General features: G+C 39.7%; 4 protein-coding genes across 8 annotated transcripts; 3 read left to right on the top strand and 1 right to left on the bottom strand.

The window, feature by feature from the left end:
- Positions 1–131: 131 nt before the first annotated feature.
- On the top strand, positions 132–4,416 carry LOC116213833 (transmembrane 9 superfamily member 12). Of its 3 annotated transcripts, none has more exons than XM_031548918.1 (3): positions 132–365; positions 897–3,031; positions 4,239–4,416. In XM_031548918.1, the coding sequence occupies exon 2, from the start codon at positions 1,017–1,019 to the stop codon at positions 2,982–2,984; it is 1,968 nt and encodes a 655-aa protein (XP_031404778.1). In that variant the 5' UTR covers positions 132–365; positions 897–1,016; the 3' UTR covers positions 2,985–3,031; positions 4,239–4,416. The 3 variants fall into 3 exon arrangements, with proteins under 3 accessions (XP_031404778.1, XP_031404779.1, XP_031404777.1); XM_031548919.1 differs by lacking the exon at positions 4,239–4,416 and adding an exon at positions 3,560–3,745; XM_031548917.1 differs by lacking the exon at positions 4,239–4,416 and having other exon boundaries at positions 897–3,345.
- A 172-nt stretch (positions 4,417–4,588) lies between these two features.
- On the top strand, positions 4,589–6,536 carry LOC116213836 (UDP-glycosyltransferase 83A1-like). The gene is made up of 3 exons (XM_031548926.1): positions 4,589–5,198; positions 5,307–5,762; positions 5,871–6,536. Exons 1-3 carry the CDS (start codon positions 4,631–4,633, stop codon positions 6,311–6,313), a joined length of 1,467 nt encoding a protein of 488 aa, XP_031404786.1. The 5' UTR covers positions 4,589–4,630; the 3' UTR covers positions 6,314–6,536.
- Positions 6,537–7,192: 656 nt separating this feature from the next.
- Positions 7,193–9,191, top strand: LOC116215081 (F-box protein At5g39250). The gene is made up of 2 exons (XM_031550650.1): positions 7,193–7,388; positions 7,996–9,191. The coding sequence occupies exon 2, from the start codon at positions 8,038–8,040 to the stop codon at positions 8,815–8,817; it is 780 nt and encodes a 259-aa protein (XP_031406510.1). The 5' UTR covers positions 7,193–7,388; positions 7,996–8,037; the 3' UTR covers positions 8,818–9,191.
- A 2,856-nt stretch (positions 9,192–12,047) lies between these two features.
- On the bottom strand, positions 12,048–16,227 carry LOC116215126 (expansin-A22-like). 3 transcript variants are annotated; one of them, XR_004158416.1, is made up of 3 exons: positions 15,912–16,227; positions 13,356–13,449; positions 12,698–12,823 (listed from the first exon to the last, which is right to left on the bottom strand). XR_004158416.1 is itself a non-coding variant. In XM_031550718.1 (2 exons), exons 1-2 carry the CDS (start codon positions 15,929–15,931, stop codon positions 12,235–12,237), a joined length of 609 nt encoding a protein of 202 aa, XP_031406578.1. In that variant the 5' UTR covers positions 15,932–16,227; the 3' UTR covers positions 12,048–12,234. The 3 variants fall into 3 exon arrangements, 1 of the variants encoding a protein (XP_031406578.1); XM_031550718.1 differs by lacking the exon at positions 13,356–13,449 and having other exon boundaries at positions 12,048–12,823; XR_004158415.1 differs by lacking the exons at positions 12,698–12,823; positions 13,356–13,449 and adding an exon at positions 15,416–15,655 and having other exon boundaries at positions 15,912–16,226.
- Positions 16,228–16,253: the final 26 nt, after the last annotated feature.

Genomic DNA, 16,253 nt, shown 5'->3' with positions numbered 1-16,253 from the left:
TCCGAAACAAAGTTTGGGCCGTGGAGGCCCAAACGGAAAGAGTGTCGGCCCAAAAGGTCAGAGGCCCGCCCAGCTCTCCTCGTCGTCTTCATCTCCGACTCCACCTTTCTTCTTCGGCTTTCAGTTCTCGCTCCTCCTGTTGAAGAGGGATTTGCTCTCCAACCTCCAGACCCACACAGATCTGCTTACCTCCATCGCCGATTGCATCCACCCCCAGCTGCCCCACCTCCAAGTTCCGATCCTCACCGTGTGGCTCTCGACGTCCCTCCTCTGTTTTGTTCACATTCCGGGGCTCTCGAAGCTGATCCAGTGTGCTCTGGGGACGGATCCTTTCGCTTGTGCCTCCAAAGATCGATCTGCTCGAGGTACGTTCGCTACTCATTAAATCCTCTCACTGCTTGGTGTTCAGAGCTTATATTCCTCTGGATCTGTTTGATGTTATTTGTGTAGAATTTGGTGAAATTTTTGGTTGTGTTCTTAATACTGGTCTTGCTTCGGTGAATCTGCCGTCATGGGTTTAAGGATGAACCTGATCTACTGTTCCTTTACTTAGGATTGCAAGTGTCCATAGCTGTCAACCCTTTACTAATTTTGATGGGGGTATGGTTCTTCTAGCAATGGATTGTTCTGAATTAATGAGCTGCGGTTCTTCTGCTTCGATATTCATGACAGAACATCTGAAGTCATTCGAGAGGAGGAAATTATCTAGAACGATGGTTCTTTCCTAATTTGCACTAGAAAAGAATTAATCCTCATGTGCTAGATTGATAACCCTCTGTTTTTCTATTAGTAGTTGGTTATTCATTAATCTTGTCAAGCTAGGAAATGGGTTTTCGTCTACCTTTTGATTTTGCAATGTGATGTTTTCGTGGTACTTACCGGTATACTTTTTGTAGATTGCAGATCCGATGCCATTTTCATCATATTCTGTAATTGTTGTAGCCTAATATTGGGCCCGGTGTTTGGAAGATAAGATCTCGTGCTGTCCTTGTATTGGGGCTGCTATTTGAAGATCTATGATGCCTTTGAACTGCAAGTGGATTTTCCTTTTCGGATTGGTTCTCTTTTCCCATGGCTGCTATGGGTTCTATCTGCCTGGAAGCTACATGCACACATACTCCACGGGTGATAAGATATATGCCAAAGTCAATTCCTTGACATCTATTGAAACAGAGCTTCCTTTCAACTATTACAGTCTACCTTACTGCCAGCCACAGGATGGCCTTAAGAAGAGTGCCGAGAACCTTGGAGAGCTTCTCATGGGAGATCAGATTGACAACTCTCCTTATCGATTCCGAATGAATGTGAATGAGTCAGTTTACCTCTGTACTACTAAGGGGTTGAAAGAGAAGGAGGTGAAGCTCTTGAAACAGAGGACTCGTGATCTCTATCAGGTCAACATGATTCTTGATAACTTGCCTGCAATGAGATATGCCAATCAGAAGGGGATCACCATACAGTGGACCGGTTTTCCTGTTGGGTATACACCGTCGGATAGCAAAGAAGATTACATCATCAATCACCTCAGGTTCAGGGTCTTGGTTCACGAATATGAAGGGAGCGGTGTGGAGATTATAGGTACTGGGGAAGAAGGGTTGGGTGTGATCTCAGAAGCTGACAAGAAGAAGGCTTCTGGATTTGAAATTGTTGGGTTTGAGGTTTATCCCTGCAGTGTTAAGTATGATCCTGAGAAAATGTCAAAACATAACATGTACGATAAAGTCGATCCAGTAAACTGCCCTTCAGAGCTTGAAAAGTCACAAATAATAAGGGAACAAGAGAGAGTGACATTCACTTATGAAGTCGAATTCGTGAAGAGTGATATCAGGTGGCCTTCACGGTGGGATGCTTATCTGAAGATGGAAGGAGCTCGGGTTCACTGGTTCTCGATCCTCAATTCATTGATGGTGATCTTCTTCTTAGCAGGCATTGTCTTTGTGATTTTCCTTAGGACGGTGAGAAGAGATCTGACTAGGTATGAGGAACTGGACAAAGAGGCTCAAGCACAGATGAATGAGGAACTCTCAGGTTGGAAGCTTGTTGTGGGTGATGTTTTCAGAGAGCCTGAGTGCTCCAAGCTTCTGTGCGTGATGATTGGGGATGGAGTTCAGATCTTGGGAATGGCAGCTGTTACGATTGTATTTGCTGCTCTGGGCTTCATGTCCCCTGCTTCTCGGGGAATGCTGTTGACAGGAATGATCATCCTTTACCTCTTCCTTGGAATTGCTGCTGGTTATGTTGGGGTCCGCCTGTGGAGAACCATCAAAGGAACCTCTGAGGGGTGGCGTTCGGTCTCATGGTCTATCGCCTGCTTCTTCCCTGGAATAGTATTTGTTATTCTCACAGTTCTCAATTTCTTACTCTGGGGAAGCAAAAGTACTGGAGCAATTCCCATTTCCCTCTACTTCATTCTCTTCTCCCTCTGGTTCTGCGTTTCTGTTCCGCTCACCCTCTTGGGAGGATTTCTGGGAACCCGAGCTGAAGCAATCCAATATCCTGTCCGGACCAACCAAATCCCACGAGAAATCCCTGCCCGTAAATACCCCTCATGGCTTCTTGTTCTTGGAGCTGGGACCCTCCCCTTTGGTACCCTCTTCATCGAGCTCTTCTTCATTCTCTCTAGCATCTGGCTCGGGAGGTTCTACTATGTCTTCGGGTTCCTTCTCATCGTACTCACGATGCTAATAGTTGTTTGTGCCGAGGTCTCTCTGGTCCTCACTTACATGCATCTCTGTGTGGAGGACTGGAGATGGTGGTGGAAAGCTTTCTATGCTTCTGGTTCGGTTGCTCTCTACGTATTCCTGTACTCGATCAACTACTTGGTTTTCGACCTCAAGAGTCTAAGCGGGCCGGTGTCTGCAATGCTTTACCTCGGTTACTCACTGATAATGGCCGTTGCTATCATGCTGTCTACCGGGACTGTTGGCTTCCTGACATCATTCTACTTTGTCCACTACCTTTTCTCTTCAGTGAAGATTGATTGAAGGAGGGGAATCCCCTCAGACTTTTGCGAACCCTTTCAGAGACTCTGGTAAGAATATGTTGCTTTGATGGTTATTCCGGTTTTCTCTGAGCATTAATCAATCAATTTGTAGCTTAAGAGTTGATATGTGGACCCTCCTGTTGATCTTCTTGAGCTTCCTGATGTTGGAGGGTTCTATACGAATTTGTGAAATTGTTTTAGGCAGTTACAGTCAGCTGTACTCTTTTTACCTCTTCACCTCCATAACTATAGTCAGTTCCTTTGATGTGTTGAGTTTGGTTTGATTTGGTGACACAGTATTAAATCAGCTTTGTAGCGGATTCGAAAATGAATATCTATTCAATCTCTGGATTATGCACTCAGTAATTGTCGTAACTGCTACTTTGCGTTGATTTTTATTATGCGCTTGGTCCTTCGAGAATAATATGGAAGGAGGTAAACTCATCCGTGTTATCTTCGGGTTATGGCATATACTGTTAATGATTTTAGCTTCCAAAGCCACAACTGCTCGACTGTTGTCACTACTGTGCATCGAGAATCTCAGCTGATTTTGATATTTTTTTACTATATCGGAAGCTGGTGCCGTCGGGCTCTCTAGAGGCATGTCGGTCGGCTCTATACGTGCATTTGGGGGATTGCTTGGTAGTGTTATCTGGATTTTGTTTTGTAAGTCTGTTTATTGGATGACTGAGAGAAGAATTTTGTTCTGTAAGTCCGTTTATCGGATTACCGAGGGAAGAATTTTAGACATGTTGACGATAAGATGCTCTCAGTTTATTTGGCATTTGCTGTTGTCTGTAGGACAAATCAAAGGGGCAGCAAGGAAACAACTTCTTTGTTTGTTAACAAAATATAACTTAATATAACTTAAGTTAATTTTTCCTTTAATTTAATAATACAATTATTACTTTTCTATCTTTTTCTTCAAATTTTCGCTCTTATTTTTTCTTATCTATTATTTAAATTAATTTTTAATCACAAATTCTATTAATTATTCAATGCATTTTCTTTTCTCAATTTATATTTATTCCTCAATTTAATAATACAATCATTAATTTTTTATCTTTTCCTTTAAATTCTTTTACATATTTTTCTAACTACTTTTATTTTCATCTCCTCAAATCAAACTTAATTTCTTTACCAACGCAGTGAACATTGTGCATAAAGAATTCGACAATGGTAAATATGTCATAATCAAGCCAAAAGTGACATTTTATTTATTAATCATTACGATAACGGCATCTTTTGTACTTAGGGAAGCGCCGGCTCGGGAAGGAATCTGCCATGAAGGAAACTCCATGGTGGAAGGGACAGATGATGAACGAGCTTAAAAAATACAGAATAATTGCATAAACAATTTAAGGATAATTGCTTTCAGATCTCATGTATTCGCACTTTCTCGCGGTGAAATCACACCTTTTTAAGTTTGTCGATGCACCAAGGCTTGAGCTACAATTTGATTCCGAGATCCTAAACTGTAATGCGTGTGCTAAATGACACTAATGTTGCGTATACTCGAGACCTGTTGATCAAACGTCTCGCCTTTGTCAGCGAACTGCATCAATGGACAATGATCGTCAGCACCCTCCGACCTCTGTATAGTTTAAGGCGAAAATCTTAATTTTATTTGGAAATTCATTTGATTAAATGGTTTTGGAGTTTGTACTTCAAGCAAGAACTCCGAAGCATCACTTTCAGTTTGAGTGGGCTGAAGAAAGAGCCAGCAGGAGGACAATGGATACGCCTCATGTCCTGGTAATACCGTACCCGGCGCAAGGCCATGTCATCCCTCTCATGGAGCTCTCCCGGAAGCTGGCCGAGCTTAGGTTCCGAATCACGTTTGTGAACACGGAGCACAACCATGACTGCATCATGAGGTCGGACTCAATAGCTGCAGAAGGCACCAGAAAGGACTGTGGGATGAATTTTATGACCGTCTCTGATGGGCTGGAGGAGGATGATCGGAAGAAGCCGGGGAAGCTGTCTGAAGCAGTCCTGACGGTTCTGCCGGGGAAAGTCAAGGAGCTCATCTGTGAGATCCATCCAAAGGACAGGATCGCCTGTGTTGTGGCTGACCAGAGCCTCGGCTGGGCCATGGAGATTGCGCGGGAGAAGGGTCTGCGCTGCGCTGCCTTCTGTCCTGCTGCAGCGGCGATGCTGGTCCTGGCATTAAACACTCCGAGGATGATTGAAGAAGGAATTATTACTGACGATGGTAAGAAAATTTCGCCGCTTATTGTAGCTTGATTCGCTGTAGATCTGTTTTCATTAATGTGTACATCTCGGTTTTCACTGCTGAAATATTTCGGGTGATTTCTTTCAGGAACTCCAACAGGGAAGCATTGTTCGTTCGAGCTATCGCCTGACATGCCACCAATGAACCCGGAAACCTATGTGTGGGCCCGCATCAGAGACAAGACCTTGCGAAAGAACGTATTCCAGCTCATCCTTAGGAACACCAAATCCGTGGAGCTAGCCGACTTGATTGTTTGCAACTCGTCCCATGAACTTGAGACCGGAGCGTTCAAACTGGCCTCTCAAATCCTGTCCATTGGACCAATTCTGGCAAGCAATTGGAATGGTAAGGATTCCATAGGGAGCTTCTGGAAGAGAGACTTGAGCTGCCTGGACTGGCTCGACAGACAGCCAGCTGGCTCAGTGGTTTATGTAGCTTTCGGTAGCTTCACAGTGTTGGACCCGGTGCAGTCCAAGGAACTGGCTCTGGGGCTTGAGCTCACAAACAGGCCTTTCTTGTGGGTGGTCAGGTCTGAACCATCAGGTAAACGCCTAGTGCTACCTGCTATACGATACGAACTTGTACAGCTCATTCTATTAATTCTATTCATAGAATTTCATACTTACCAATAATGAGGTTATCTGTTCTCAGGTGCGAGTATGAGTTCGTATCACCCGGCAGGGTTTGCGGAGAGAGTCGGGGATAGGGGGAAGATGGTGTGGTGGGCGCCACAGCAGAGGGTCCTAAGCCACCCGGCTGTGGGCTGCTTCATCAGCCACTGTGGGTGGAACTCCATCGTCGAAGGCCTTGTCAACGGTGTCCCCTTCCTCTGCTGGCCTTACTTCGCCGACCAGTTCCTTAACCAAAGCTACATTTGTGATATATGGAAGGTGGGACTAGGCCTGAAAGGAAGTGAAAGTGGTACTGCTGTTTCTAGGGAGGAGATAGCAGGGAAGGTAGAGGAGCTGATGGAAGGTGGGGGAGGCTACAAGGGCAGAGCCATTGATCTCAAAAGGAGGTTGAGGGACAGTGTTACGGAAGGTGGTGTGTCCCATGGCAATTTTGAGAAGTTCGTACGGTGGTTGAACGGATAGACAAGGGCTCGAGTCCTCCCGGCCGATGTCTGCAGATCTGTTTCAATCCGAGTCATCGGGTATAGTTGAAGTTCATGTGATTACTCTGCAATCATGTAAAGAATGACTGATGCGGACTATGAAGACTAGTCTTTGTAATTTCTGAGTGAAAAAGTCGGAGTACTCGTCGTTTTAAAAATGTCAAATGAGTGAAATAAAAAGTAAGTTTGCCCTTAATGCAAAAGTTAAGTGATTTTTTTTATTTGAAACTCATTGGGAACGATTCGATGGTAAAGTCACCGACTTTGAATGATATAATCTCAATTAATAAGCTGAGAATATCCGTGATCTCATTGAAAAAGGATGAATGTGATGCAAAGTTACGAATCTTTTAATGGCCTCCACATGGAACTCAAAGCTACAAATCTTTTAATGGATGAATATGATGCAAGAAGTTACAGTATTTAATTTAGTGTTTGAAATTTTAAACATTCATGACCAAATCAGATTATTAAACATGACATTGCCATTTTGCACATAGAGTACGTCAATTATAGACCATATCTCGTATATTCTTCGTGTCGAAAGAGCATCATAGATATAGACACATAACGTATCTTCGACTCATTACCTGATGACCGGACTAAAACTGGTCACGCAAAGATCGAAGTTTGCTCTGCCTAGGTTGTCGTTCTCCAACTAAATCGATGAATGTTTGGGTTTGCGGTAGTTTAGGGGGATGATATCTGAATCAAGAAAGTATAGGGGGTAAATCATAATTATTCCAAAGAAAGCTCGAGCCGCATAGGCCCTATCAAAGTGAAAGCCCAATCCAAAAGACAATCGGCCCAAAAGAAGCTCAAAGGCCCAACTTGTCATCTTCTCCATCTTCTTCATCTCCCCCTCCTTGTCAAGCATCCATGGCAGCATCCGCTCTCCAACCTCCATAGCCGCAGATCCGCTCTCCTTCATCTCCGATCGCTTCTACCTAATGATTGCCCACCTCCAGGTCCCGATCATCGCCGTATAATTCTCGACGTCCGTGCTTCTTCTGTTCCCATTACTTCCACCCAGATTGCTTCCGATTGCCTACTCAGTAAGTACTGAAGGCGCATCCTGTTCCGGTCGATTGCGCTTCTAAAGACCGATCGACCCTCGATGCGTTCTTAGTTCATCGAATCCTCTTCATTTCTCGGTTTATATAGCGTGTAATTTTTCGTCTAAAGTGGGTAATCTACACATTCCTTTGCAATTGTGTGGAATTTGATAAATTCTTCGGCTTTGTATTCCTAATTCTGATCCTCTGAGTGAATCTGTGTCTATGGGCTTAAGGATCAACGTGATCCGCTGCTCCTTTTCTTTCGATTTTTCAAGGGTTCGTAGCGATTGCCGCCCGTCAGCTGTCTGTTTTGTTTTGTTCGATTTCTTATTCATAGCTGTGATTATTCATCCTCGGGTGTGATGCATTAATATCTGCAATCTTCATTCTACTGTTTGGCAGAGTAGACAAGTTCCTGTGAACAATTTCTGGAAAATTGACGAGCTCAATATCGAATGGATAGAATGTGATTCTTGTATTTGGATTTTTAAGTTATTCTATTTAATTTGGGGAAACTGAGCAAAGATAATCATGAGTTTAGCTTTTTGCCTTCTGGTGGTCCAATTGCTGCTTTGGATTGAAATGGTATCTTTTCCTTTCGTAGGTAAAGACGATGATCCTCTTTTTAGCCCATGTAGCGGTTTAGATGGTTGTAGGGGCTTCTTTTAAAGCTGGGATGATGTCGAGCGACGAAGTTCTGAAGGCCGTTTTCCCTTTGCTGGATGTGAAGGACCTTGCCCGGTGTATGGAAGTCTGTAAGCAATGGAGAGACATCGCGAAAGATGATTACTTCTGGAAGTGCCTTTGTGCAAGGAGATGGCCTTCGATCTGCAAACGCCCGAATCCTACTCTGACCTATTATAAGCTCTACCAAACTTTCTACAAGCGCCAGAAACGACGAAAGCTGCTTCCCCCGAGGCTTTCGTTTGATGATCTGGAGTTTTTCATTGATATATGGACCGACGATCGTTTGATCTTCTCGGAAGTCGTCCCCGGCCCTGCTCTCCTGACAGGAATAAAAGCCCCACCTCCAGGGATCTGCTACATGCTCAGGTCTCACCTAGAGGGGCCACTGTACAGGATGACTCTACCTATCCAGCCAAGGTTCACGATTCCTTTTGCCCAAAGTGCAAGTGTTTCAGTACTTGCCCGTCGCAAGGATTCTAATAGGGTTGCCTGCGTAATGAACAAGCCGCCTTTCGATTATGTAGACCGGAGCTCTTGCAGGGCTCTGGCCTTCGACTACCTTGATTTCTCCCCCCTTTACCCCTTCATCTCCGATACCCGAGCTTGGGTCTCTCTGTTCTTTTTAGATGATGGGAGTGAAGGCGTGATGGATGTTTTTGGGATTGAGCTGGACTTTTGCGACGCTGCAAACTCCAAGGAAGAGGTCTTGTGGCTGTTGGACATGCTCGATTGGAAGTGAGGAGCTGAAATTCGAATGCTTCAAGATAGTGGAACTGAAATGAGGATCTGATGGTCAGTATACATACGCATATGTGTGTCCTCAGTTTCTGTTTCTTGTCGAGTCTGTACATGGTACATGTATCTAATTTATCAATAAATCCACGTCTGTTGTCCTGAGATGTCTTTCTAAAGTATGTCCTTGTCGTGGTATTCTGAAATATGTGCAGAATATAAAACGAGCAAGCGTGTTTGTTAAATTTGATCTGCTTTTCATGGAAACTTTGCTTGCTGCCAGTTCTTTGGTGGTGTACCTGGTAAATGTTTGGATGTGTTTGGACAAGTTTAGTGTGGTACCTCCGGATGTTTGCTGATAACAGAATATGCTTCTTTGAAGTGGTCTGAACTTCTACTTGCATGAACCTTCCTGTCGTAAGAGTTAGTAATTTCAGTTGTTACAGATAAAGTCGATTGGTCCTTAATAGAGAATCTTGAATCCAGGCTCCTATTCTCAGAAGGGGCAGCCAAGGATGATATTGGACAGTGTTCTGTTCATTTGAAGGTACATGGTCGTGTTTGCGCCGAGGAAAGCTTACGATAACGAGAATTGGTGCAGTTGGACCTCCACCTACTTCTCTGGTTTCCCGGAGTTGAGGGATAAGCATGCGTGCTCACCAGGGAAGTATGGAGGTGGAAGGAGCATACGAGTAGCAGCGTTATGGGTTCCAAATTCCGGCCAGTTTCTGCTTCAGGAGTCCGAGTCTTTCATGCCGAGTTTCTCCGATTTTCTCTACAAGTTTAGGTCTACAGAGGGAACGTTGGATGGGTTAAGACGGATAATAAGTATATATAGGATGGGTTAAGTCGGAAAATAAGTATTATCGGATCGTGCCATTTCCAGTGAAGTCCTGCCATCGTTGTTTGATTGCAAACTTAAGCTGCGTTTCATTCATTCCTTATCACTGCATTGCCCCACTCTTAAATCCCTACTTGCTTTCTAAGGCCCACTCGTGTCCTTCCTCTCGTTGAATATATGCTATTATAGTCAATACAAGCAATGTGTTCTCTCATCGAAAATTTTTAGGATTTTCTTTTTCATAATTATTCCTTGAAATATAATTCTATTCTATAATTGCTTTTCTGAAATATCAAGGTTAATACGAATACTTATCTCTTCATGCAATGATTCATCGATCTTCTCCTATTTAAAACTTTTGGTTATTTTATGGTGTATATGTTGCTAATGCCAATCATCCGTAATGTTGTCCATTCGCAGTGAAACTTCAACCTAGCAAAAAAAGAAAAAAGTATTTTGCCCGAAATTTTATTTATAATAGAAATTAGAAGGGGATAATATTCCATAAAAAAAAACCTAAAATTTGACTTTAGATGAAAATCTATTCCCTTTTATTCCAGCTAGATACATGCTAGTGCATTGCGCGGATTTGAAAAATTATTTAATTTATATAATTTTAAATTACTTTTAGAGAATTTTATTACATCTGTATATTAAAAAAACTTTTATTTAAAGACATTTAATGCTTATTTATGATTTTTTAATAACCTAAAAATATTACAATTTTACTAAGCATAAACTAATCAAAAGGATCAACAAAAAATTGAACTGAGAATTATCAAAGTGAAATTCCTGCGTATTGCACAATATTTTTATAATTTTCATGTGTTGGAAAAGATTATAAGTCTAGGTAATATAGGAAAGAGAGATTTAACTGCAACAGATTGAATCTTCTATAAATGGTATTGTAATACACACACATATATATATATACACACACAAACATTTGTTTTGTTATGAAAGGAAAAGTTATCAATAAAACTGGGAAGAACAATTTACTGAAAAAAATAAAATCAAGAACAATATTACAACAATAGTGAGAACTATTTGATTTATATGAGATTTTTATTGCAAATGAACATTTCAAAAGAAGTTATGTTGAAATTTTAGTATATATACACACACGCTATGTATAAAAAGTTATAATAGAAATAGTTATTATATAATTGATATTTAAAATTATGTAGGAGCATAACAACCATGAGAGAAATAGGTCAAGGTAATGTGGAAGGAGAAATAAGAATAGAAAGACAACAGTGTAAAAAATAAATTTCTCATGTCCCATTTATAGGACGTGTAATAAATTCAATTTAGGAAATAATATCATATTTTGAGAAAAATTTTAAATTATTGAGAGAATTTTTAATTTTTTAAAAGTATCACTAATTATATCCCTAAGTACAAATAATGTAGATGACTATATAGAATTTGTTGGATCGATGCATACAAAATTTGACAAATTCATTAACTTAAATTAATAGACACATGCATCTTTTTTCTTTTTTCTGAATTTATTATGTTCTTCACTTGAAAGATCATACAATAATGAGTTGAGAGTTTTACAATTTGAGTTATGTGGCGGATATGTATATATATATATATCATATAATTGATATTTAGAATATATTTAATGTGTAAGGCCAAATGCACCAACCTCCATCGGTAAGAGAGAAATATATGGGCATATGCAAGAACCTCCATCTGTAAGAGAGAAATATATGGCATATGGGTGAACCTTCGTCAAGATGCAAGAACTTCAGTCGAGGAATTAATTGATTCGAGTAATTGAGAAGACATCTTTCAGCTGAGAGTTATCTAATAAATTGATTCGGCAACTGAGGACGATTTATTAGAGTCGAGGGTTATCAAATACAGCTATTACATATCTCATTTCAACTTTTATATATTACATAATAATATTTTTCCATCAAAAGTAGCGGTGTCAAATTGAGCATCCTCTATTAAATTATTAATATTTAACTTTACATATGTAGATATAGATAACAACTTGTTGGTAAACATCTACATTGAAAAATCTTACCTCTTAATGAGCAGATCCAACTCGTACTGCATAATTAGTTAAAGCGCGTTAAGATTTCGGAGACTAGAATGCAAAACCTGAAAAAGAAACTTCTTATTAAATGTTATTGTTAGTACTTATCATAAATTTATTTTTATTTTTTCCTTTTACCTAGAAGTATATTTTCCTATTCTTGAAATATAATATAATATCTAAAAATAACAAAAAATAGCAAAAAGGAGAAAGTGATCTTCCTAATCAACGCTTTCGAGCCATTACCTTTGAAGTATATTCAAGCATGCAATAAAGCGCAGAAATAGTAAAAATGAAAAAAAAATTACACAAAAAAGAGTTATTTTTTAGCAGAGGCATGATCTAGTAAAATTAAATTGGATAAGATTACTATATCCCAGAAAGTAATTTTTTCTTTTTATCCAAGATCTACAAAAATTGGGCACATCCCTACGCCCATAACACACAATCTAAAACCATAATTAATGGTGTTGAACAAAATTACTCACCACATCACCATAAGAAGAACAACTATCAATGAACTAATTAACTTAGAAGTTCTTCCATCCATCATAAGTCTGATCGAATTGGCAGTTCGATGGGGCGATGTCATTGAATTCAATAAAATTCCCGTCGCTCGTGGCCAACTGGAACGATAGGCTTTGAACCGTGAGGACGGTCCCCATCTCCCAATTCTGGCCCCAGTTTCGTGACATTTGGATCCACCCCGTGTTCGAACCCTTCATCTTGACGTCCGTAACATCCCCAGCCCTGCCAACGTTGTAAATCAATACAAGCGTCCAGTATGAATTCCCCTTGATCTCGAACTTGACCCCTCCCTGCTTCTTGCATGGGGTTCGCCGGTACTTGACTGGGATGATCCCGGCCCTATAGTATGCGAGCTTTGTGAACATGGGCATGGAGAGATCAAAGTGCTTCTGCGGAGGGTTGCACCAGTGGTCAAAATTGGGCTCTGTGTAGTTCTGAGGGAAGAAATTGGTCGCAGTCACGATAATTGATGACCTGTTGATGCACCATTGAGGGTCGTTCACGCACACGATCTCGAAGCAAGCCCCGCAAGTGAGGCCTTCGTTGAAGAGGGCGGTGCTTAGGGCTGTCGTTTCCAAGCCGTACCCTTGCCTGAATAGGTCTCCGTAGCCACAGAATTAATATGGGACATTACGTTCACAAAAAGTATAATGTTAGAAAATCATTCAAAAATCAATCCGACGGGTCTCTTTTCTCCATTTCCATTTTTTTTTCCGGGTGAATTCTCATTTCTAATTTTTAATTCTTGTAAGCAAAAAGCAAATCTTTTTGCACCATAAACATAAATCAAAAGCAAAATTATATTTTTTTCTTCTATCGGAAAATGCAAAGTTTTTCTCGAGTATATAATTGAAGATGCTTTACTACTATTTTCCATTTGTTTAATTCTGAGAAAGCAAAAGCAGAAAATAAAATATTTCTTTTTCCTATTGTGTAAATGTAATTCTTTTCATATGCTTAAGACCCCACATACATCTGTAATTATAACGTTACTGTTTGAATGCAGGCAATCTGCAGGTGCATTAGAATCTATTCAGTTTATACACACACACACAAAATATATATTTGTATATCTATAAATATATATAAAAGGATAATTAACGAAGAAGTGAGGATAATATACTGAAACTGATAGCTTATGCTTTATATCTTGCTAGCTTGTGATTGCTGAGAGTATGTGCGGGGCATGTCTTTGACTTATGGTTTCTCCGGCCTACCTGTCCCCATAGAACGTCACATGAGCATCATACCAATTCGCGTCGAGTCCGGAAACCGCCGCAACCATTAAAAAGCAAAGACAGCCAATAAGAAACCATTGGAGAGAGCGAAAGAATATATCACGAGCTCGATAGCACGCGATATAAATAATAAATAAAGACAGATGTTGAGATAATAATAGAAAGTTAGCCATAAGTGCAGAGATCAGAAAATTTAAGGAAATTAGGGAAATTGGAATTGCAGGTTATAAGTTGAAGAGTAGCAAAACTTTTGGAAACGGGTCTCGATTGGAAAACCTACACATTGAATTTAATTCGATGTGTATATATATTTATTTCTATATTTATGGTACCATAACAGATTCACTTTAATAGTTGCTAGGAATATCATTTGCTTACATATCTTGGTTGGATTTTATTGCTCTTTTTCGACTCTCACAAATCGATCTTATGAGTAGAGTACGTATTACTTATATACACGCATGTACAAGCATTTATTTCATTGGTTCTGGCCTCTAAGTTGTATCGACATGCCATGTTTTGCTTTTTTAATTATTAAAGAAATGTTTTACTTGTGTCATGATTTAGTAACATGTAAAGATTCTTTGATTCTCAAGTACTAATTAATTCTACTTGTATGAAGACCGTCCGATGTATGGGTACGCACCGATTGTCGATCTATTAGCTATTCATTGTATGTAACAAATTACTTTTTTTTCTTGGTACACCATTTGGTATCCAAAACGTTCAATGGGTCCGAACTAATAATTCAAGTTCGAGTCAAGTTAGTCCACTAAGATTACGTTTGGTAAACCTCAATGAAATGAAAAGGAATGAAATTAATTTTATAATTTGAAATGGGACACGTTCCCCACACGCCATGCACACGGGGGAATAGAATGTCGTTTCTCCTGTCACATGGGGGAATAATGAGGAGTAAGGGAATGGAGAAAAAAAGAAATATAAAAGAAACCAATTTAAATATCATAAAGGTACAGAAAAGGTACGAATTGGTGAAATTAGCGCACCACATACGCTTATTTCTTTTTCTATCTAATCAGTAGATAGATTTGACAGTTTCTTTTTTCCAGACTGACCAATAAATCCGTTCAAAACTGAATTGAGTCATCGAGATTGACATTATGTTTTTAGGAAGGATTCACAGTCAATTCAATTATTAAAAGGTTAAAAGTAAGACCTGTTAGGTAGGACTAGAAAATGCAAACAACGCAATTTAAATTTTACATATAATGTTTATACCAATTAATTGAATCATAAATCACATAAATTATTTAAGTGATTGCTATAAATCTTTCCATGTTATAAATTGTAAAGACATGGTAATATGATAAAGGGAGTAGGTTACAGTTGTACTTTATAAACTTATACTATCGGAGTCAATCATAAAAGCTTTTCCTAATGAAAAGCAACCCGTCAAAAAAGCCTCAAAGTATATCAATAATTTAGTATTATATTGGAATGGAAATACTGGAAATTAGTGTAATTTTGTTATTTGAAACATGTAATCGATTGATTACGGTTAAGGATATAACAACCACGAATAAAGCAACATATATAAGTATTAACAAAAATTATATAATTCACTGGTATGAGCACTCTAGCAAGGACTAACAATTAACTAAGCTATAATTATATAGGCCAACTGTAGAGGATAGATTATATACTCACTACTATAATTACATAAGCCAATTGAAGAAGATTATATAATCACTGCTATGGAAAGAATTTATTTAATCCTCTGTATATAGGACATATTAGAGATAAGTCAAATTCAATTTTAGTATATCTACGAACGGATGACATTTGACTTAGCAAGATAATCCATGCCTGTCAAAATTATTTTAAGAAAAATGACTATGTATGCCAGGGAAAGCTATATATTAGTGAAATTCAATGACTTTGAATCACATAATTCATCGACTACCATTAAGGATAATTGCAGCAATAGAACAATTGATATAAACATTCAGAGATTATATAAAGCAAATAGTTAAGAAGTAAAGAATAAGTCGAATAATAAAAAACAAGGCAAATGGAAAAGTCAAAACTCTATTTAATAGAAGATAAAGAAAGCTATTTAGGACCTGAAATCTAACTCAGATAAGCTAAGATTGACGCTCGCCTCTTCCCTGAGTCAGTGAGTTCCGCAACCATGGACTGATCTGGTTATGTAGCCTCCAAAGATCTGGTTTGCCCCAAAAATAATAATAATAATGGACTCAAAATCTCTAATTTTCCCAAGAAGATACATGATTTTTTTTTTTGGGGAAATTTCTCACCATCATCGATGCACTTCTTCCTTACCTTCATAGTTTCTGTAATCAGAATATCTGTTTTTGCCAAAATGACATTTCTAATTTGGAAGATTTCTTTGATGCTGTCCCTACTACGAAACCTAGAAGAAAGGGGGGAAAACAAAACACAAAACTAATAGAACTCACGAAATTTGATTAGACGCCATTGAGAAGAAGAACGGTGCTGTGCCGATCTCAGAAGGGTATTAATCAGCTTGAATTAATGCTTCAGGTTCCATCTCTGCTCTGCCCCCCCTCTCTCTCTCGTCCTTCGATCTGATGAGGCATTCAGGAAGCAAGAGCAGACCGGTGATAAGAACGACGTTGTTGCCGATCTCAGTAGGACGTGTATCAGCTTGAGTCGATGCACAGTTGGATCTCCGGTCTCATCTTCCCCACACTCTCTCGCTCTCGCTGTCTCTCTCTCTCTCTCTCTCTCCCCCCCCCCCCCCCCCCCTTTCGACGTCTCTGAGAAGTTGACTTTGTTCA

Source organism: Punica granatum, chromosome 7 (genome assembly GCF_007655135.1).
Source record: "Punica granatum isolate Tunisia-2019 chromosome 7, ASM765513v2, whole genome shotgun sequence".
Lineage (NCBI taxonomy): Eukaryota > Viridiplantae > Streptophyta > Magnoliopsida > Myrtales > Lythraceae > Punica > Punica granatum.
The sequence above is the reverse complement of the archived record's forward strand: the minus strand, read 5'-3'. Positions and strand labels throughout refer to the sequence as shown.